Source organism: Gymnoscopelus microlampas (genome assembly GCF_963454915.1).
Source record: "Gymnoscopelus microlampas genome assembly, chromosome: 9".
NCBI lineage: Eukaryota > Metazoa > Chordata > Actinopteri > Myctophiformes > Myctophidae > Gymnoscopelus > Gymnoscopelus microlampas.
The window spans coordinates 41,458,564-41,481,317 of NC_139946.1; the positions used below are offsets into that span (position 1 = coordinate 41,458,564).

The 22,754-nt window shown below is 41.0% G+C and overlaps 4 protein-coding genes across 4 annotated transcripts in view; 3 read left to right on the forward strand and 1 right to left on the reverse strand.

Annotated features, from left to right (window-relative positions):
* Window positions 1-431: 431 nt before the first annotated feature.
* On the forward strand, window positions 432-4,336 carry LOC311051537 (uncharacterized protein; the record flags this gene model as incomplete). Its single annotated transcript, XM_084066114.1, has 5 exons — window positions 432-655; window positions 1,291-1,387; window positions 1,634-1,755; window positions 2,334-2,528; window positions 4,281-4,336. Exons 1-5 carry the CDS (start codon window positions 463-465, stop codon window positions 4,334-4,336), a joined length of 663 nt encoding a protein of 220 aa, XP_083922240.1. The 5' UTR covers window positions 432-462.
* Window positions 4,337-9,703: 5,367 nt separating this feature from the next.
* On the reverse strand, window positions 9,704-13,486 carry LOC311051538 (uncharacterized protein; the record flags this gene model as incomplete). The annotated part of the gene is made up of 4 exons (XM_084066115.1): window positions 9,704-11,739; window positions 11,909-11,983; window positions 12,161-12,250; window positions 13,099-13,486. 4 exons carry the CDS (start codon window positions 13,484-13,486, stop codon window positions 9,704-9,706), a joined length of 2,589 nt encoding a protein of 862 aa, XP_083922241.1.
* Window positions 13,487-15,839: 2,353 nt separating this feature from the next.
* Window positions 15,840-17,857, forward strand: LOC311051539 (uncharacterized protein; the record flags this gene model as incomplete). The annotated part of the gene is made up of 3 exons (XM_084066116.1): window positions 15,840-16,014; window positions 16,346-16,978; window positions 17,201-17,857. 3 exons carry the CDS (start codon window positions 15,840-15,842, stop codon window positions 17,704-17,706), a joined length of 1,314 nt encoding a protein of 437 aa, XP_083922242.1. The 3' UTR covers window positions 17,707-17,857.
* A 3,378-nt stretch (window positions 17,858-21,235) lies between these two features.
* LOC311051540 (uncharacterized protein) overlaps window positions 21,236-22,754 on the forward strand; it is a gene marked incomplete at both ends in the record, with an annotated part of 81,956 nt that continues 80,437 nt past the window's right edge. The window contains one exon of the mRNA XM_084066117.1: window positions 21,236-21,410. Coding sequence (XP_083922243.1) covers window positions 21,236-21,410 — 175 coding nt within the window. The remainder of the gene's footprint in view (window positions 21,411-22,754) is intronic.

Here is a 22,754-nt window from a genome sequence, read left to right on the forward strand (position 1 = left end):
CGTACTTGGTAGGGAATGTTAACAGCAACATGGCATAGCTTCGCTAGCGCTGCTAGTTTAGCTAAGCTAGTCCCCGCAGCTAGCGCTGCTAGCATGGTCATATTAAAACCAATTGATCCTGTCCATCACACAACAGTGTTGCTTCCCAACATGTCACGAGGTGTGCATCGATATAACAAGTTGAAACGGGCGGGTCTATCATCCATATTGTTAAATAAAAAGCATTTTAATCTGATCGGTGGCCATTTCCTCAGGGTTATAATGTATCAGAGACTGCAATACATCTCCCAACCGATAGGGTCGTGTAATTGAAAGCATAGACCAATTATTTGTATACAAACAATGCGGCTGCGCGCGCAGCGAGGCTGCAGGACGCACCCGGAAGTGATTCACTCACAATAGAGTTGGCACGCGTTCGACTGCGTTTTGACTCGGTTTGGGAAGAAGATACAGTTGTGAATAATGTCGTGTTGTGCAGTGGGGTGCCAGAACCGAGTAAGTTTGAATAAAGGTCTTGTTTTTTACCGGATTCCATCAAATAAAACTCCATTCAGCGCTAACCGCAGACGACTTTGGCTGCAAGCTATCCGAAGAACTGAATGGAAGGAGGGCCTCATTAAAAATGCACGACTATGCAGCGCGCATTTCATATCAGGTAAATTAAATAAGCGACATCATGCATAACATAATTCTGGTTTTATTTAAATGCATAGTTAACTATAGATATGTTTGTAACTCACAGGATAGCCAATGTATCTGCATTGGAGTCAGGACTTAAGTAGCACATTTGAGAAGTGTCGTTGGAATAGAGTAGACCAGGGGTCTTCAACCTTTTCAGGCCAAGGACCCCCTTAACTGAGAGAGATGAAGCAGGGACCCCCTAACTGAGAGAGAGATGAAGCAGGGACCCCCACTATATATTACATACAGTTGTGTTGCAGATTAAAGCTTTTAAAATGTTTGTAAATGTTGGATTCATGTTAATGTGTATTTTCAGACATTTAACCACTTAAACCGCCAATACTTCACTCTGTACTTGGTCTGCTCTTTTTTCCCCTCTTTGCCGAAAATAGCAGATCTACAAGCTCACAACTCCTGGCGTTGTGAGCTTGTAGATCTGCTATTTTCGGCTAAAGTTGTCCTTAGAATAGGGATGCTAGGGTTCCCCCCCCTGTAGCAACTCAGAGGACCCCGTAGGGGTCCCGTTGAAGACCCCTGGAGTAGACTATATTTGATTCTCTGTCACAGATATATAATAAAAATGTTTTTAAATGTTTTTTTTATTTACAGGAGCAGCATCTATGGTCTATGATAGTCCAGACTTTGTGCCTTCGATCTTCCCTCACTTAAGGAAAGACCCCCAAAAATCTAAAGGCAAACTTGAGAGGTAAACATTGCAACATGACCAATAGTTGCTCATTAGATTTATTTTCGGTCTGTAATCGGGTCTCACTGTGTGTACCTCTATGTATATATAGATTTAGACTCTCAGACCCAAAACTTTGAAGTTTTTGTCCACAATTCCATGCTGTATTGATGTGGTATCATAGGAGAGATAACAGGCAAACGTTCATTTTTTATTCTCTTTTCATATGTAAATGAGAAAAATAAGTGCTAGCTCTCTTCTCAACAGATTTGAGAGGAAAAGAAAAAGGGATGATAAACCTATTTATCACAGACGGATGGATGGTGGTGATCCACAGCAGCCCATAGAAGATGAGGTGGCATTGGATTCCACAGTGGAGCCTTGCACTGGTAAGAACCTCAAACACCTTTGTCCAGGGGTCTTCAACGTTCAGGCCAAGGACCCCTTAGCAGAGACAGATGAAGCAGGGATCCCCTCTACATACTGTATACAATTGTGTGGTACCTTAAACGTTTTAATAGATTTCATAGATAGCTTCATAGTGACATGATACTGACCATGATGATATGATACTGACATGATACTGACCATGATGCTGACACGATATTGACCATGATACTGACCTAGTAGCACTATTGTCATGGTTGTGAAAATGTGTGTTATTTGTTTGTTTGTTTACACATGATATTTTCTGTTCATGTTGGATTCATGTTTATGTGTAGTTTACTTAGTAAACTTGATCTTTAGCTTCGTAGTGTACTTGGTCTGCCCAATTTTTTATCAGACCCCCCCTCAAAAAAAAACGTGCACTATTTTTCAAGATTTCGTAGAATATTCTTTTTAAATAGCAGACCTACAAGCTCATGCTATGCACCGTCAGCTTGTAGCTTGTATTTTTGAAGAGCTGAAGTATAAAATAGCAGTACTGTAAGTGTTTAACCCCTGTAATACCACTCTTCTCTTTCAGAAGCGACGGTCCCAAAGACTGTCTATGATGATCTCCAATTCAACTACAGCCAGCTTTCTACAGAGTGTGTCAACCTACGCTCAGACATCAACGAACTGAAAGCAGAAATTGATCAACTAAAAGAAAATCTGAGAAACACTGAGTTTTCCTACAGCTCAATCAAAAGCAAAGCGGCAAGTGTTCTGTTCTTCACAGGTCTAACCAGTGTTATGTTTGAGTGGTTGATCCTAAAACTTAAACCTAGCGTTCAGGTTGTCCGTGCCTCTATGGGCCTGCAGGATCATCTATTGGTTATATTAATGAAGCTCAGATTGGGTCTCAGCAACAAGGATATTGCATTTCGATTCAATGTTACTGAATGTGAGATATCGAAAATATTAAGAGGATGGCTCCCTGTTATGAGTAAGGCTTTAAAACCTCTCATCAAGTGGCCAAGTAAGTATATGGTATTAAAGACAATGCCAAAATGTTTTAAACCCAAGTATAAACACTGCAGGTGCATCATTGACTGTACAGAGATTTTTATTAACAGACCGACAAATTTAAATTCAAGGGCCCAAACATGGTCAAATTATAAACACCATAACACTTTGAAATATTTGGTAGGGATGTCACCGGCAGGATCCATTAGTTTTCTCTCACCAGGCTGGGGTGGGCGAGTTTCTGATAAACAAATTACAGTAGAGTCTGGATTTTTAGAACTTCTTGAACACAATGATGAAATTCTAGCTGATCGTGGGTTTACTATTAGAGATGAACTTGCTGTATGTGGTGCCACCCTTAAAATCCCTCATTTTACTAAAGGTAAGAAGCAGCTCTCTGCTCAAGAAGTGAATACATCAAGGCAGTTGTCTAATGTTAGAATACACATTGAAAGAATAATAGGTAGATGGAAAAAATTCAAAATTCTATCAACTGTTGTTCCAGTCACTCAAGCTGATCTCTTAGATGATATTGTAATTGTATGTGGAGCATTAACAAATCTGTGTAAGAGTGTAGTTCCTAGAAGATGAATGAACAACATGAAACTACATCTCATTCTTTTTCTTTAAAAAAAAAAACATTGTTCACAATAGCATTTCCCAGGCCTTTAGTGTGTGGAGCATTGACACATCTGTGTAAGAGTGTAGTTCGAATTAATTGCATGAAACTACATCATTAATTTATGTGTTTTTAAACTTTGTTCACAGTAATAAGAGTGTAGTTCGAATTAATTGCATGAAACTACATCATTCATTTATGTGTTTTTAAACTTTGTTCACAGTAAAATTTCACAGGCCTCATTCTGTGTGTGGAACATTAACACATCTGTGTAAAAGTGTAGGTCGAATTAATTACATGAAACTACATCTCATTAATTTGTATGTGTTTTTAAACTTTGTTCACAGTAAAATTTCACCCTCCTCATTCTGTGTGTGGAACATTAACACACCTGTGTAAAAGTGTACTTAAAATTAATAAAACATTCATTTCTTTTTACATTGTTCACAGTGCCATTTCCCAGGTCTTCTTTTTATTTGTACGCATGTATAATGGTAACAACCTTTGCATTTATCACAGCTTATCATTTTGCCAAAGTCTGGCCTGTTGCAGTGTGAGCAGACAGAAGGTGTTGCTGTGAGTGGATCCATGCTACGTGTTAGTAACTCTGGCAAAACATGTTGTTTGAAGAATAATTCAGCTTTAGGCAGGGCTGCTTGCAGCATTTCCTCATCCCTGGGAATGCGATTGATGACTACAGGTAGCTGTGTCCAAACAACAAAGTCACAGTACTTGACATCACATACTGCCATGTGAAGTTGGACTTGGTGGTAATACTGATGACTTTTCTTAAGTTTTAGTGATTTGTCTAGGCAGAACTGTGTGTCCTCCCCACTCCCTTTCAGTCCATCACGGTATTTATATGGGCACTTAATCTCAAGTGTTCCTCTCCCACAACACGAACAGCTCGTCACGCCATCCGGAGATGCCCCAAGATGTGGTTTGTCTTGCGGTACAAATAGACCACATTGTTTCACATCAAAGTTTTGATGTTTTTTTTGCATCAATTGTTTGTATTGTCTTCTGGCTGTGTCCTCATGATCTCTTCCCCAAAGGACTGCATTGACATTCAAATCAATGTCATCGTAGTGCATTACATCTTTTACTAGTTTACTTTTAGCGGACTCAGATTTCACTGTGCATGTGCGATGAAAGGCTGTGCTAGTTATCCTTCCAATCCTGTGTGTGTGCCAGGGCTTCGATTGGGCCTGTTCTTTGGTTGTAACCTCAAGGTTTACACACTGCACTTGCGTTAACCTTTGTTTCAGTTTGTTGAATGCTAATTCACTCCTATCCTGTATTTCATTTAGGCTAAGGCCCCTCAGATCTGCATCATACAGACCTACTAGGGGCTCTGGCAGGTTCTCTGCCTGAGTGTCACAGTCCTCTGTTTCAGATGCTGTGTCAGTGTCACTGTTGTCCACAGCTGTGAGGATAGCTGCTTTAGGTGCCAGTGTTCTCAGTTCTAGTATATCCTCATCTGTCAACACTGGAAAAAAATAAAGACACATTATTACCATGACCTATTTTCCTTATACATGTTTTAGCAACAGTTGGTTCAATGTGTCATAAATGTGTTACTTGGCAAGTAAGAATGTTTTAAAGCAAATCTGATAGTGTTTTTTTGCGATTCACTGTCTTTTTTAAAGAAGTATTGTCAAAACTGCTTCTTCCGTGTACTGATTTCTACTAATTGCATTATATATGAAATGTCAGAGTATTATGTAATGACAGGATTTGAGTTAGTGTTATGATTGTACTACTGTATGATAGTGTCATACCTTTGACATTGGTCTGTGAAGGTTTGGCTTTGGCTGGGTGCAGATGTGTATCTGTCCTCTTAGGCTTCTTGAAGCTGATTTCGCTCAATCTGGCTGGCTTCACCGTTCTTTTTGAGTTGTTCCACAAGCAAGGGCCAGAGGTGCATGCTGATTCTGTCTTTCCCATTCTGACAAACATCTCAACTTTAAACATCAGTGCAGCTGCATGGCTGCAACATGACCCCAACCTGCAATTGTTGGCAAGAGTTCACAATTACACCCATTAGTAAAACATTGTCACCATTGCATTTGAACTCTATCCAACATGTTTAACATTAATAGGCTGCTAGTCAAATAATAAACACAATTATGTATGAAGTAAGTGTGAAATATAATTTATTCATTGTCCCTGTACATTCAGGTGAGTAGCCTATTTTATGAGCTCATATGACCTTAACATTTCATTACAATCTAAATGACAGAATCAAATGTCACATCACAGGCTTACAGGTGTAAACAATGAGTGAAATGAATAATAAAAACAGTGTGTTGTACATGGGATTAAAGATTAAAAAAGTTGTGTACATACCCAGCCATACAGGTGCAGTTAGCTGTCAGTACACGGTCATTACTTTGGTTGATGATAACCCACGACTTGTACAGCTCTGTTTTCTGTCCCTGTCGTTGGCTGGGTAAGACTTCTGCCTTCAGGACTACAAAGTCTTCTATGTTATAAGCATGGAAATCTATGTCCTGCACATGTCCACATAGTGCAAAGTTGTAGGCTTCTAGGGACTTATAAGCATGTAATTTCTCCCTTGTGAAAATGCTTGGCGTTTCGATGAGATATAGATGAATATCTGGCCATTGCAGGGATGGCCATTTCGTGGGGTCGTGGACCCACTGACAGGGAGAAAGTGAGTAAGGGTCTTGCAGTGATAACCCATTTTGTAACGTTAATTTGGCAGAGTAAACCTGCCTGTCGACCATTGACAAACTGTTAAAATAGCTAGACATTCTTCTCAGTTCATTGGTAAAGTCTCTGTTTTCATTTTCATTACGCGACTTGCGTGTTATGATAGATTGTCTGAAACAATGCGTTTGAGCAGAGCGCTTTACTGCAGCCCCGTTGCGCGCGCATCCCAGCGCGACGTCACTGTGACGTGGCGCATTAAGGCAATGGTCACCGGTCGGATTAAAAAGCTTTTTTACCGAACAATACGGAAGAAACGGGTACTTAGACACAGCCGTTTTAATTTGTTACATCCGTGCCCGTGGGGTCAGCACTTTATATCTGAAATCTGAACGTTTATGTAGATGTACGGGTTGTAATGGAGAAATTTCCTACTGCCATGACGCTTGTGACAGACGAGAGTCATGTGAGCCATGGCTAGTAAGTAATAGTAATAGGTGTGTGTGTGTGTGTGTGTGTGTGTGTGTGTGTGTGTGTGTGTGTGTGTGTGTGTGTGTGTGTGTGTGTGTGTGTGTGGCACTAGCTAGACTGTTAATAGTTGTGCAGTCTCAGCAACTTATTTATGCACCAGAGGGTGAAAATAAGGCACATTTGGTCCACATTATACTCGTAGTAGAAACACATTGTTTAGCCAAAGTGTTGCTTCAATCCAGCCTCAGAATAAAATACTTCCTAAAAACTAGACAGAGTTCAAAATAAAACTGGAATTTTAGCAATGATTTATTAAAATGTTGGTCCTTCTTCCTTTTATATGCCATATCTTGAGTTCAGTAAACTGTAGTGCTGTTTGCTTTGTGTGCTGTGTATTAATGTATTTGTCTGTTGAGTCGGGCAATGGGAACATTTTTAACTTTTGAGGAAAACCATAACTAACATTAACTAGTATCAATGTGGCCTAAATTGTTACTTGCTGTTTTAATTTAAAGTGAATAAAATGTCAACTTCTGCAAATCATGGTGTCTTCACTCAGCTCCCCAACCCAGTTTTAAAGCTCTGTAAAACAAACCTCCTTTTTAAAGTTAAAGCCTTAAATGGTTGTTGGTGCAATTCCAACTCCAACTGGTGTAGTCAGTCAGTAGTGTTTTTATGTATTTAGTAACTTTTATTTTGTCCATTTGGTTACATAAGATTGTTATAAGTTTATTTCCTGGCAAGACAACACATGATCTTTTGGGTGTCAAGCTGAACAGATTTGGTAACTCAGAAGTGGGCAAACATGTCTTTCAGATTGACAAATTGGTTGATGGACTATTGAGTCAGTCCTGTAATAATTAGAATAAATTAGCAATTTACAAAAAACAACAATTCACACTGTCTGCTTTCCATTCACTCTCAAACTGACTGATTTGAATGTGTGAAACCCAGTGAATCAAACGATAGGAGTGGTACTGTGGCACACTGCATATTAGCATTACAAATAACCCAGTCAGCTGATCATGTATTTCACTTCATACGTATATCAACATTACACCTTAGTTAAACAAAGAACAAGCTAAAAAGTTTCATCTTTTATTTTCCAGTATTGCATTTTTTAATTGTTCATATCAGGTCAGTGGGTGTTATTTTCCTTTATGTATGTTCCTTTTTGTCGACAAACAAATCTACTAGGCTGTATCACCAGACGACTAATGGTACAATAGAAACACTGAGAAAATGTATCAAACAAATCAACAATTGGATTATACCACAAAACGGAATTAATTGTTTTGGAGGCAAGGACGATGGATTAAAAGTCAGTGCTCAGTTTCAAACCTTGATGTAGTTCATGGACTCAGAACCTTAACCAGCCACATTAGTACCATCAAAGTCAGATTAAATGACTTATGCTAAACAGGAATCTAAAAAGTGTTTTATTATTAAAAATCCCCAAAACAAATCTTTAAAAATCTATCAGATAACTGCAGCGGATTCAGAACGCTGCTACTCAAGTCTTTAGTAATTTCTTTAGAAAATTGAGCATATCGGTTCTTAAATCTTAACACTGGCTCCCTGTATGTCAAAAAGTCCATTTTAAAATTCTACTGGTCTATAAAGCATGGTCTAGGCATCAGATGCCCTAGACTCTGATATCATGAACCATCCAGACCTCTATGGTCATCTGGGGAAGGTTTGCATTATGACCCTAGAATAAAAACGTAGCAAGGGGAATCAGCAGCCAGTTTAGTCTGGGAGACTTCGCCTCAGCGCCTGGACAGCAGGGGCGCGGCCACTGCGTTCTGATTCAAATCAATAGCCAATGAAGAAAAGGGGGCGGGATCCACATGCGGTGGGTGTTGCATGTAAATAGGAGCGACGGGGTAAATAGGAGCCGCCATTGTTGTGTACTGCTGTTTGCCTCTCGTCGGACTGTTTAGACGGCTCTCAGACCGGTAAGAGGCGTGTCCGCTCAGATTCTGAGCGTAAGTTACATCTCGCCCACAAGTACCAGGGCTCTGGCACAGAAGTTTCCTCGCACCTCCCGTTGAAAACTTCTGGGAACTCAGATTACAGTCAGTTTAATGTGCCACATATCTGTTACAGACTCCCTGAAAACTCCCCCCATTTCCCTATATTTGCAGTGATGGGAGCAGTAATTGGCCAGTTTTGTTCTATTGTTGGTGTGCCCCACCCCCTCACTCTGAGTGAGCCATCAGGGCCCTCTGTTAGTATTTAACACATTGACTGCCAAGGGGTTTTCTAGAATGGCTCTCCCACTGCCAAGGTTTTTGACCATTCTGACTCATTTTTGAGGGCCCACAGAACATTTTGTACTAGGACTATGAAAACATAGAATATCTCAAAAAAAAGCTTAGAATCTCTTCTTTCATCTGGAAAAGAAAGTGAGTTGATACCATGCTCTGTTCTTTAGCTAGAGGAGTTTGAATACAGCTTGGTATTCACCAAAAAGAGGCCTTTTTCTTCAGAAGCTGAGATATGAGCGTTTTAGTAAATGACACACATTTAGAGGCATAACTTGATTTCAAAAGTGTTTCAAATTTATTTAGGGCCTTCATTGACATCAGTCATGTAAACAATACTTGTTTATAAAAAAAATAAAAAATAAATGCTTTTGATTGTACATCTATTGCTCTGTTTCGCTCCAAAGTGCTCAATTCAAACAACATTTTTCACAATATTTTTTTTTTTTTCATTTTTTTTTTCAAATAATAAATAATAATAATTCAAAGGTGATGTGCAACATCAATATATTCATCGAGAGCGTCATTTTCCAAACTTTTTGCCCACACAATTCAAAATCTCAATACTACATTCATTGCAGATCTACAAGCTTGCCTTTTTTTTTTCTCTAGGGAGTACAACAACAAATTGGTGCTATTAGAGCAAAATAAATAAATAAAAGTAAAATATCTGCCTGGCATGAAGCAGTATGAATAGGCAGGTTGAGGTTGGTAGGTTGAACAACATAGTAGCAGCTGCTTCACAAAGTGCTTTCAAAGTAAATGTAACTACATCAAATAATAATAAATACTAATCATTCAAATCAATAAATTGAGTGCAATCAGCGCAAATAAATAAACAAAAATAAAGTTCTTTTTTTTGCAGCACCCTGAGCGGATCAACGTGCGTCTACCCTTCACCCGGCTCTCGAGGCCACTCTAGTAGTCTTTTACAGTGTGGTACCGATGTGTACATTGGTGGTGCAAGGGCACACGACAGGACTTGCACTCAAAGCTTGTCTCACTCCGGATGTTTTTCCCGTCCTTCTTCTTTGACGGTAGCTTCGATCGGGAACAAACCCTACAACACCTTTGTGGGTACTTCTTAGCAGAACTTGCTTTGGGGAAATTGATCAGTTCGTGATCTAGTCTGTCATTCAGCCTGGACTCGGGGTCAACGTTTGGTGGCAATGGGTGTCTAACACGTGGGGCATCCCCAGGAGGCGGGGCCTCACTCCTACCCTCCTGACGACGGGCAGCTCTGGGGCGATCCCCAGGAGGCGGGGCCTCACTCCTACCCTCCTGACGACGGGCAGCTCTGGGGCGATCCCCAGGAGGCGGGGCCTCACTCCTACCCTCCTGACGACGGGCAGCTCCGGGGCGATCCCCAGGAGGCGGGGCCTCACTCCTACCCTCCTGAGGACGGGCGGCGCCGTCTTCCTGCTCTTCCTCGGACCCCTCCTCTCCGTCTTCATCCTCTTCCTCGGACCCCTCCTCAGCAGGCGGGGCCTCATTCCTACCCTGCTGAGGACGGGCGGCGCCGTCTTCCTGCTCTTCCTCGGACCCCTCCTCTCCGTCTTCATCCTCTTCCTCGGACCCCTCCTCAGCAGGCGGGGCCTCATTCCTACCCTGCTGAGGACGGGCCACTCCCCCAATGTTCCCGCGGGTGGTCCAGGACTTCACTACTGCCAAGATGAACGAGTAGAAGTTCTGAATTTTGCCAGCTGGGTGCCTGGCCTTGTAGATCACATAGGCGTTGAACTGGGTAATCTGGAGCATATAAAAGAAGAACTTTTTTGTCCACTTCCTCGTTTTCCTGGTACACATGTAATAGCTGAGGTTCTGGTCTAGCTTGTCGACCCCGTTCATGTGTTTGTTATACTCAATAACACACACAGGCTTCTCTTCGACCACCTTCTTGCTGTGTTTTTTCTCCTTCCTGGACACGGGCAGCATGTCATGAGGGTGCAAGGTGGAGATCATCGTGACGATTTTTGTTTTCTTGGCTCGCCATGCCAGTACCATCACGTCCCTGGAGTGGCGAGAGATGGTGGACCCCAGTGGCAGCTTTGAAGGGGTAACATCTGCGATGGCTGGTGGCTGTCCTCGCTTCTTACGCAGGGTCCCGCAGACGTATGTCTTCTTGTTCAGGAGCATAATGGCCGTATCCACTGAATTGTACAGGTTGTCCATATAGAGCCTATATCCACATCCAGCTAAACTGCCTAAGAGTGTTGTTATGATGACAGGTAGTGTCTGCTTCTTTTTACAGTATGGCAGCATGTTGTGGAGGTAGCCTGTTGCTGAATCACACAAAATGTACGACCTGATGCCGTACTTGACCGGCTTCTGTGGGGCATAGACCTTGAACTCCAGGCGTCCCCGCCACAACAGCATTCCCTCATCAAGACTGATGTCCACGCTCGGCAGGTACATCTCCTGGAAATTGGCCAGCAAGGACTGCAGTATTGGGCGGACTCTCCAGAGTTTGTCTACGTCTTCGGGCTTTTCTGGTACAGGGCGGGGGATGCTGTTGTCCACGAAGTGGAGGTTGCTCAAAATGGCCTGGAACCTGTTCCTCGGCATCACTTTCCGGAAGACGGCGGCCTCGACGTACTCATCAGTGGACCAGTACATGGCGATCTCAGGCTTTTGGCTGATTCCTGTCAGAAGAAAGAGCCCCAGGAAGCGCTTGAGCTCGTCTAGATCCACCGCTTTCCACTTCTTTGCTCTGCCATACTTCTTGTCACTGTCCGGCTTCTGTTCGGCATAGAGGTTGGTTTGAGTGCGGATTTCCTCCAACAACTCATCCGACAGCAGCAGCTCAAAGAAGTCCACGGGCTCATCAGACTGCAGAGCAGCAGCGGCGTTTTGAGGACCCGGAGTCCCAGCTGTGAAGGGGATGTCCCGAGGACACCATCCTGTGGAATGCCACACAGGAGGAGGACCCTTGTCCTTCTTGCCCTTGGCACCACCTGTGAATTATAGAAATAGATCATTACCATAAAATACTTTTTTCTTTGACACACACACACACACACACACACACACACACACACACACACACACACACACACACACACACACACACACACACACACACACACACACACACACACACACACACACGATAATAATTCTTACCTCCACGACCAGCTCCACCAACCGCTCCACCAACTGCTCCCTCCTCCACCTCCTCCTCACCACTAGCATGCGACCCTGTGTAACATAACATATACTTTTTTTTAGATATTATGTCCATCTTTAGCAAAGCATTTATCATCCACAGACCACATGCATATATACACTGAATAAATAAATATGAGAGAATACATTTACCATTACCCTGGTTTTAGCATTTTTTCATTCATGTGCTATAATTGACAATTCACTCACCCCTACTACCGTCATCATCATCATCATCATCATCTGCATCCATGGCAGACACCAGTTCCAGAGCACCCACCAGTACCTCCTCCTCAGCATCTACAATACAATTTCAAATACTTTGGTGAATATTATGCATTTAGCAAACATTATCCAGACAGAGCGACTGACAAAAGGCACATATGAGATCAAATAGACATGCCTGATCGACATCAAAGGCTTCAGTTCAGGTCAGAAAAACAACATAACAAAAACAAAACCCCTTTGACCTACAGGATTTTTGTTGTTGTTATTATGTGGCCTGACCTGAACGGATGCTTTGATGTCTTTTATATTATGACAGCCATAATGTGCAGACAGAGGGAGGGGGCATGCAGCTGGCATTTTCCCCCTACAAGAAAACTGAATAAAATGAACAGATCTACAAGCTCAAAAAGCGTGTAGATCTGTTCATTTTATTCAGTTGGCGTTGTGCGAGGCTCGCTCCGTTGTGGCCAACGAACCACAGGTTGAGAACCGCAGCCACATACAGTAACGAAAATCGGGCCACAGCCTGTCGTCTATGTTGCCAGATCGTGGGAAAGTAATAAGCAACCAGGTCTATGAAAACGAGCCCACAAGAAGCGAATAGCCGAGTATAGGCCACATGGGCACTTCAAACATATCTAAAACAAGGTGAAAATAGTCCATCTACAAAATCACAACCACAATTACCATCATTTCCAAGCAGATTTACAGAAAAACAAGTCCAGTGTGGCTTAGCAGACCTAGCCCTGAAACAGATACTAGCGTCATGTGAACCATGGTATATAGCAAACCTGGCAACGACGATAGTTTACTTTTCTGCATTGAATCAACTAAACGCACGGTCAGATGAACTAGTAACGAATACAACTCGATCAAATCAACTTGTAACACATAAAACGATATAAAAAAAGTATGCTTACCACTGGAAAAAGGACTGTTGCCCCGACTGAGAGCCGCCGGTTCCCAAGCCGAGCCCTCAGAGGCACCACTACTGTCACTGTCGGCGTCGGTGTTGGATCCCTCCACCCCTGACCCCAACTCGCTCCCCGTAACACTGCCACCGGCCCCGGCCCGGTCAGGGCTCGCAGGAGGACGGGGACGAAGGACCATGCTGCTGCTCGGATCGCTCCTACGGCCGGGGGGCAGGTCCTCGCGGTCCTGGGTGCCGACACTCGGCCCTGGTTGGAGGTCCACAGGAGGAGGATAAACCACCGGAGCTTGGGAGGCTGCTGCACCAGCCCCAACCAAGAACCTCTCCATGGACTGCTGACCAGGTCCGGGGGTGTTCTTGCGCTTTTTCCCTACCATAGCTACTCTCTCACAGTACACTATATCTAATATAAACTTTATCTCCTCTCTATTACCACCTATTTTCTCCTATTCTCTCCCTATAACGCCGATCACCTCTCCTATAAATACTCCTATTACTGCACTCTATATCTTACCTCCACGCCCTCTCTATCTATAATATATATATATATATATATATAAAACTCAGTAGGATTTATATATATATCACTCACACTTACTACACTCAAAATATCAACTCACACACACAAACTCACGTACAAACAATTCACTCTTTCACTCAATATAACTCTCCCACACAAACTCACGTACAATTCACTCGTTCACTCACCGTATCTCACACTCGTATCTCTCGTTCAATCTAACTTACGTATCTCACACTCGTATCTCTCGTTCACTCGATCACAACTCTCAACTACTGCTACTAATACTACTACTATACTGCTACTGATACTACTACTGCTACTGCTACTACTAATACTACTACTATACTGCTACTGCTACTACTACTACTACTGCTACTGCTACTACTACTACTACTGCTACTGCTACTACTACTACTACTGCTACTGCTACTGCTACTACTACTACTACTACTATCAAACTATCAATCTATCTATCTATATCTCTCTCTCTCTCTCTCAATGACGATCGGCTCTTACTAAACTTTTTGAAAATGCACAGAAAGAGGGCTCCGCGCGTGCCCTTTTTGTAGGTTTCCGATCTCAGGACACCTGTTATTTTTCCACAGTGGCTTTGATCTGAGGTCACAATGACCTGGATCCAGAAGAGTTTTTATTTTTTATTTACAAAACAACAATATTGGCGGCACGATCAGTCAGTTTATCAAAGGGGTAACATGCTGTGTGTTTGTGTTATGATCTGTCCCTGTGTGTGGGAAAGGCTGCTGCGGGTGCACGTTACGAGTGCGAGCATTGACGTGCACACCCTCCATTCACAGGCAGTCAGGGTGCATGGATGCGCGTGCACATTACCAGCGTGGAATGTGATGTGCACACGCTTCCCCAACGAACCTGGCCATGCTGCTTTGTTGATTACTGCAGCCAGCTGAGGCAGAGAGAGAGAGAGATCGCTGGGATTCAACTTTAGGTTTGGGAGCCTGATCACTGCTTTAGATGATGTTTTGTGTGATCACATGTTCAGATGTTTTTATTTTATTACATTACGAGTGCGAGCAATTGACGTGCACACCCTCCCTTCCCCCATAGAGCCAGCTGCTGATATCCAGTGATTACAGGCAGTCAGAGTGCATGGATGCGCGTGCACATTACCAGCGTGGAATGTGATGTGCACACGCTTCCACAACGAACCTGCCATGCGGCTTTGTTGATTACTGCAGCGCAGAGAGAGAGAGAGAGAGATCGCTGGGATTAAACTTTAGGTTTGGGAGCCTGATCACTGCTTTAGATGATGTTTTGTGTGATCACATGTTCAGATTTTTTTTTTTTTTAGTTCTACGTAATTTTCATGTAAGAGATTAACCAACAAAGTGCCTGAGGGGTTAATCTAATGTAAACCATTAAAAAGACCTTGGCCCGTAGGACTACGGGCTTGGCACTTAACGGTTGGATTTAACGGCCCGTAGGACTACGGGCTTGGCAGTCAATGTGTTAACAAGAGCCCCAAAATTGAGCAATGATTATCGAAAGAGTGGGCAAAACCTTACCTATATTAAATTGTTTGTAGGGTCAATATAAGTAAATAAATGTATGATAACCTTTCCACAGGAGCAGCTTTTTCATATTTATCACACATTTTGTTATGTTCCCCATATGTACATGACAGGTGAAAAAATTACAAAATTAAAAAAAATAGTTATCATAATGAAACTTCCCCAGTTAATTACTTGCATGAACACAATGATGTATCGTATTACAAGTTTTCTGAAATTGTATATTTAAATATGCAAATTAGGCATTAGGAAAATATGCCCGAATTTGTATAACTTTCCAGAATCAACATTGGAACATTGGACAAAACCAGAGTCAACATTCTTATTTCATTTTGTTAAGATGTTGAAGTCAAAGGTTTTTAACGAGGGAATATTCAATATCTGGCTACATTTTGGAGCTCTGGCTCATGGACTAAATGCCTAATAATGAAATCTTGTCTGGCTCATGGACTATTGGTGCCACTTCAATCTTTGCTAGTTGTTAAGAGCTGAACTTCTCTTTCCTGCACTAGCTGAAGCAGTCAGATATTTTGTTTTGGTTCTACTTGTGTGCTTAATTTTACTAGATGTCCTGGCTCTAAGTCAGTTAACCGACATCTGTCTATTTTTGTTTTCAGTCTACTTTGAAGAAAGTTTGGAGTTATGGCTTTACTACAAACAATGAAGACCTTGATCAACCAGAGGCTATCTGCAGCTGCTGAAGAGATATTTGGGATCGTTGGAGGAATTCTAAAAGAGTACGAGGATGAAGCTTTCCACATCAAGCAAGAAACTGACCGCCAACGCAGACTACTGGATATGGTTTTAAAACCAATCATCAAATTACACAGAGCAGGTTGGTAAAACCACTACACTGTCAAAAATCTGTTTTAAATTGTTAGACCTTTTTTTTAAACAGTTGTTTTAAAAAACACTCAATAAAGTAAACAAGAAGAAAATTAAAACAAAATCAGCATGTTGTTTTGAGTCATACTTTTGTGATGTTGAATTGGCAATAGTTAATAGCACTGGAATCAAAACAAACTACAGAACTGCTTAAACACTGCAACGCTGCAATTTTCTCTTGACCATTACAAAGACACTTGTGGAACCACTGCATGATTAAGTGTAGTTAACACTCAAACATTTCATTGTTTTTCCATAATTGTATTGTATCTTTTACCTAGACGTCCTGCTCCTCCCTGTGTGTATAGAGGAGATTTCTCCTGAGCAGCAGAAGACGAGCCCCAGTCTGGTCCAGGAGGAACCAGAGTCTCCACATATTAAAGAGGAACAACAGGGGAGCCCCAGTCTGGTCCAGGATGAACCAAAGTCTCCACAGATTAAAGAGGAACAGCAGGAGAGGAGCCTCTGTCTGGTGCAGGAGGAACCAGAGGCTCCACAGATTAAAGAGGTACAGGAGAAGCTACTTCAAGGACAAAAGGAGGCTGATGGGTCAAAAGAGACATTACTACCAGTGAAAAGTGCAGATGATGATGACAACCCGGAGACAGAGCCTGTAGCCAGCACCTCAACTGAACACATGAAAACACAAGTGTATGTAGAGGACTGTGGAACATCAAAACCAACCGGTGATGACCAGCACCTCTCTCCACACTGTTCTGAATCTGACACTGAAGACAGTGATGACTGGGAGACCAGGGAAGATCATTCCGATTTAAACACACGCAAGACACAAAATGTGGAAGGACAAATATTGTCTTTGAGCAACAAGCTATGCCATGACCTCAAATCACCAAAACAAAGTCCCCCCTTGAGAAGTCACACAGGGAAGAAAATATTTAGTTGTGCAGATTGTGGCAAAATGTTTAATCAAAAGCAACGTTTGAAGGTGCACACAAGGATTCATACCGGAGAAAAGCCCCATACTTGTAAAGTTTGTGGAAAAGGTTGTAGCCAAAAGGGTGACCTAGCAACACACATGGTAATACATACAGGAGAAAAGCCCTTTGCGTGTACATTTTGTGGTAAAGGATGTAGTCAAATGGGTGATCTAAAAACACACATGAGAACACACACAGGGGAAAAGCCCTTTGCGTGTACATTTTGTGGTAAAGGATGTAGTCAAATGGGTGATCTAAAAACACACATGAGAACACACACAGGGGAAAAGCCCTTTGCGTGTACATTTTGTGGTAAAGGATGTAGTCAACTGGGTGATCTAAAAACACACATGAGAACACACACAGGGGAAAAGCCCTTTAAATGCACAATTTGTGATAAAGGTTGTAGCCAAAAGGGTGATCTAAAAACACACATGAGGACTCATACAGGGGAAAAGCCCTATACTTGTACAGTGTGTGACAAAGGCTGGTCTGACAAGGGAAATCTAAAAGTACATATGAGAACACACACAGGGGAAAAGCCATTTACTTGTAAAGTTTGTGGCAAAGGCTTTACTCAAAGGAGTGTTCTAAAAACACACATGAGGACTCATACGGGGGAAAAGCCCTTTGTGTGTACAGTTTGTTGCAAAATCTTTAGTCAAAGTGGTCATCTAAAAAAACACATGAGGACACATACATAAGAAAAAAATGTTAATGGATGAGTACTTTTTCAAAAAAGGCATTTGAGGTGACATTATAATGACCATCTTAGTCCACGTTCATACAGGGGAAAAGCTATTAATAGTTGTGCACTTGCAGTCTCAGCAACTTATTTATGCACCAGAGGGTGAAAATCAGGCACATTTGGTCCACATTATACTCGTAGTAGAAACACATTGTTTAGCCAAAGTGTTGCTTCAATCCAGCCTCAGAATAAAATACTTCCTAAAAACTAGACGGATTTCAAAATAAAACTGGAATTTAGCTGTGATTTATTAAAATGTTGGTCCTTCCTCCTTTTATATGCCATATCTTGAGATTTCAGTAACCCCTCTTTGTAGTGCTGTTTGCTTTGTGTGCTGTGTATTAATGTATTTGTTTGTTGAGTCAAAAATGGGAAAAAAATGTAACTTTTGAGGAAAACCATAACTAATATTAACTAGTATCAATGTGGCCTAAATTGTTACTTGATGTTTTAATTTAAAGTGAATACAATGTCAACTTCTGTAAATCATGGTGTCTTCACTCAGCTCCCCAACCCAGTTTTAAAGCTCTGTAAAACAAACCTCCCTTTTTAAAGTTAAAGCCTTAAATGGTTGTTGGTGCAATTCCAACTCCATCTGGTGTAGTCAGTCAGTAGTGTTTTTATGTATTTAGTAACTTCTATTTTGTCCATTTGGTTACATAAGATTGTTATGAGTTTATTTCCTGGCAAGACAACACATTTGGGTGTCAAGCTGAACAGATTTGGTAACTCAGAAGTGTGCAAACATGTCTTTCAGATTGACAAATTGGTTGATGGATTGAGTCAGTCCTGTAATAATTCAAATAAATTAGCAAATTACAAAAAACAACAATTCACGCTGTCTGCTTTCTATTCACTCTCAAGCCGACTGATTTGAATGTGTGAAACCCATGAATCAAACGATAGGAGTGGCACATTGCATATTAGCATTACAATGCCCCAGTCTGCTGATCATGTATTTCACTGCACACGTATATCAACATTACACCTTAGTTAAACAAAGAACAAGCTAAAAAGTGTCATCTTTTATCTTCCAGTATTGTTTAAATCTTGCCATTTTTTAATTGTTCATATCAGGTCAGTGGGTGTTATTTTCCTTTATGTATGTTCCTTTTTGTCGACAAACAAATCTACTTGGCCGTGTCACCAGACAACTAATGGTACAATAGAAACACTGAGAAAATGTATCAAACAAATCAACAATTGGATTATACCACAAAACGGAAGTAATTGTTTTGGAGGCAAGGACGACGGATTAAAAGTCAGTGCTCAGTTTCAACCCTTGATGTAGTGCATGGACTCAGAACCTTAACCATCCACATTCAACCCGATCGCCAGAGGAAACGTTCTCAATTAACGTTTTTCAACGTTTCTCAAAATCCGTGCATAGACTACTGGAAAACCACAAATTCCGTGCATAGCCGCCTCGCATCTCCCCCATTGTGACAGGGAATTGTCGCCGTGTGAAGGACCACCGAGCGAGCTAAAGCGAGCGAGTTGCCGTCCTGAACATTGCGACATTCCCTTGAGCCTACTCAGCGGCGTTTGAGTTACGTACCGATAGGCACAGAATCGTAAATTTTGTTGTGGGGACTGCTCTATTTCCTGTTTTTTCCGGGTTGCGACTGGTTACGCCCACCGTGGGACTCCCCGTACATATGCACGGAATTTGGGGGTTTCTAGGCGACTATGCACGGAATGACGTGCACAAATCCGTGCAATGTATACTAATTCTCTGGCGATCAGGCTGCCACATTAGTACCATCAATGTCAGATTAAATGACTTATGCTAAACAGGGATCTAAAAAGCGTTTTATTATTTTATAAAACCATTTATTAATCTTCAGTAGGCGTGACTACTGTAATGGTGTAATTACAGATATCCCTACAAATCTATGAGATGGCCTGGACTGCTGGCATAGCGGTCCAGTTCGAGTCCCAATCTCTCTCCCCAGCCTACTGTCCTGTCAATAAAGGTTGGGTAAAAATCCCCAAAACAAATCTTTAAAAATCTATCAGATAACTGCAGCTGATTCAGAACGCTGCTACTCAAGTGCATGAGCATATCAGTTCTTAACATTAAGACTAGGATCGCATCCGTCTGTCATTTTATGATTTTTTGGGGCTATTCAAAAATAGCAGATCTACAAGCCCTGAGCTTGTAGATCTGCTGTTTTTTTTTAGAAAAATCGCGAAAATTTCTGAAAATCTTTGAATTTATATATTTTAAACAGTTTTTTTTTAAATACTTGTTTTGCTATAATTAGTGTTTTCAAACTGTTTTCATGTCAAGGACCCCCAAAATTATATGCATTTGGCCGTGGACCCCCATCTCAAAATATTTTGTTCCAGGGACCCCCCAGCAGCAAAGATTTGAGTTAAAAATGTTCGCTTTAAAAAAATGTATATTCAAAGATTTGCACACATTTTCACGATTTTTCAAAAATAGCAGATCTACAAGACGAGCTTGTAACTGAGCTTGTAGATATTTTATTTTTGAATAGCCAAAGTGTAAAATAAGGCTTTTTAGCTCAAATCAAAAAGTGACACAGATGCGTTCCAGGTCTTGAAGGGCTAAATTTTAACACTGGCTTAATACTCTCTGTATGTCAAAAGGTCCATTTTAAAATTCGACTGGTCTATAAAGCATGGTCTAGTCTAGGGCATCTGATCTTGTGTGATATCATGAAGCATCCAGACCTCTATGGTCATATGGGAAAGGTTTGCATTGTGACCCTAGAATAAAAACGTAGCAAGGAGAATCAGCAGTCAGTTTAATGTGCCACAGACTCCCTGAAAACTGCAGGTCTGCATCTTCTCTGCTATTTTAAATAACAGCTACAACTATTTCTGTTTTTGGTAGTCTCGTTGATATATATTTGTATTCTTTATTTCTTCATTTCATTTGATGTTTTTTGCTCTTTTATTATGTATTATTGTGTATTTGACTCTGTATCCTGAATATGTGTTTTCTATTAAGTGTTTTCAAATGTCCTTTTATAATGTTTCCTTAGTTTAATGTTTTGTATAAAGCACATTGCATCGCCTTGTTGTTGAAATGTGCTTACAAGTAAACTTGATTCATTCCAATAGAATACTATAGGGCAGCTCATGGGGTTTAATGATTTAAGAACATTGTCATTGAGGAGACCCCCCCCCCCCTTCTCTATATTTGCAATGATGGGAGCAGTAATTGGCCAGTTTTGTTCTATTGTTGGTGTGCCCCACCCCCTCACTCTGATTGGGCCATCAGGGCCCTCTGTTATTTAACAAGAGTTTGTTCTGCTTGGTGCCACTTCAATCTCTGCTAGTTGTTAAGAGCTGAACTTCTCTTTCCTGAAGCCGTCAGATTTTTTGGTTTGGTTCTACTTGTGTGCTTAATTTTACTAGATGTTCTGGCTCTAAGTCATTTAACCAACATCTGTCTAGTTTTTTTTTTCAGTCTACTTTGAAGAAAGTTTGGAGTTATGGCTTTACTACAAACAATGAAGTCCTTGATCAACCAGAGGCTATCTGCAGCTGCTGAAGAGATATTTGGGATCGTTGGAGGAATTCTAAAAGAGTACGAGGTACGAGCTTTCCACATCAAGCAAGAAACTGACCGCCAACGCAGACTACTGGATTTGATTTTAAAACCAACCATCAAATTACACAGAGCAGGTTGGTAAAACCACTACACTGTCAAAAATCTGTTTTGAATTGTTAGACCTTTTTTTAAACAGTTGTTTTAAAAAAACACTCAATAAAGTAAACTGAAAACAAATAAAATAATTCAGCGTGCTGTTTTGAGTTGTAATTTTGTGAGGTTGAATTGGCAATAGCTAATAGCTTTATTGTTGTAGTGGCCTACTTTTAGTCTGGCCTTAAACAAAGATTAGAGGGGGGTAGTAAGGATGCTGAATATACTGATTAAGTGTTTATTTTGCTGAATAAGTACTGATTATTAGGCATGTAACGATTCACTCAACTCACGATACGATTCGAGGTTCACGATACGATTTTTCACGATTTTTTTAGCACATTTATTTTCCAGACAAAAATCATGTATTTTTTAAAAAACTATATTTTCTCTTATCCTCTTTTTAATATATGAAATTAAATAAAGCATTTTTATTCATGAGGTACATGCATTAAGTGACACATTAAGACATATACCTTAAAATAATAACTTTAAATATATATGAAATTTATGAAATAAATGAATTTTAAAACATATATCCCAGATGAAATCAATTATAAAGAAACCCTCTTCAAATAAACAAACTAAGGCTTAGCCTTGGGATTTACAAGTTACAAATTAATTGATTAGTATCAATGAAATTTGCTATATATCTAAAAGACAGTGTTGAAAGGAGTTTGACGTTGTCAGCGGTCTGATACAATTGTTAAATTATTAAATTAGAATATTATTCATTGCACTCTACAGCCACACAGAGGCACTCCAGAATTAGCCGTTTTCATTAGAATCCTATCAGTTGTATGTTTCCTACAGAGTTTAAATCAGACAGCTAACAACGTCGTCAGACGGTGGAGGGGTAAACGGTATAGTTCGCGCCATTCATCAATCAAATAAACATGTTGACATGCGACGCACATTTCCCTCTTTATGCATGGTGCGATCGCCTAGTTGTTTAGATTTCATAGCCTGAGAGGACGTGAACCCCACTCTGCCGTTCATAGCCTGCCGTTGAGTGAGTGTAGAAGAGACCAAATGCAGACAGCTATGGTGGCCATGAGGGGACAAAATAGTAGGCAACTCCAGCGTCCCTAATCTGAAGGAACATTAGCTAAAAATGGCCGATCTACAAGTTCACAACGAGTTGCATTGTGAGCCTGTAACTCTCGTCAGTTTCACTAAAACTGGAGTGTTTAAGTTGTTGAAATGGTTGCAAAGATCAAATGCAATTTGGGAAACCAGGACATGTTTATGGATAAGACATTAAGCTGTTTTGATGTAATAAACAGTTAAAAAGTTTGTCATTTCTCACTGGAATCAAAACAAAC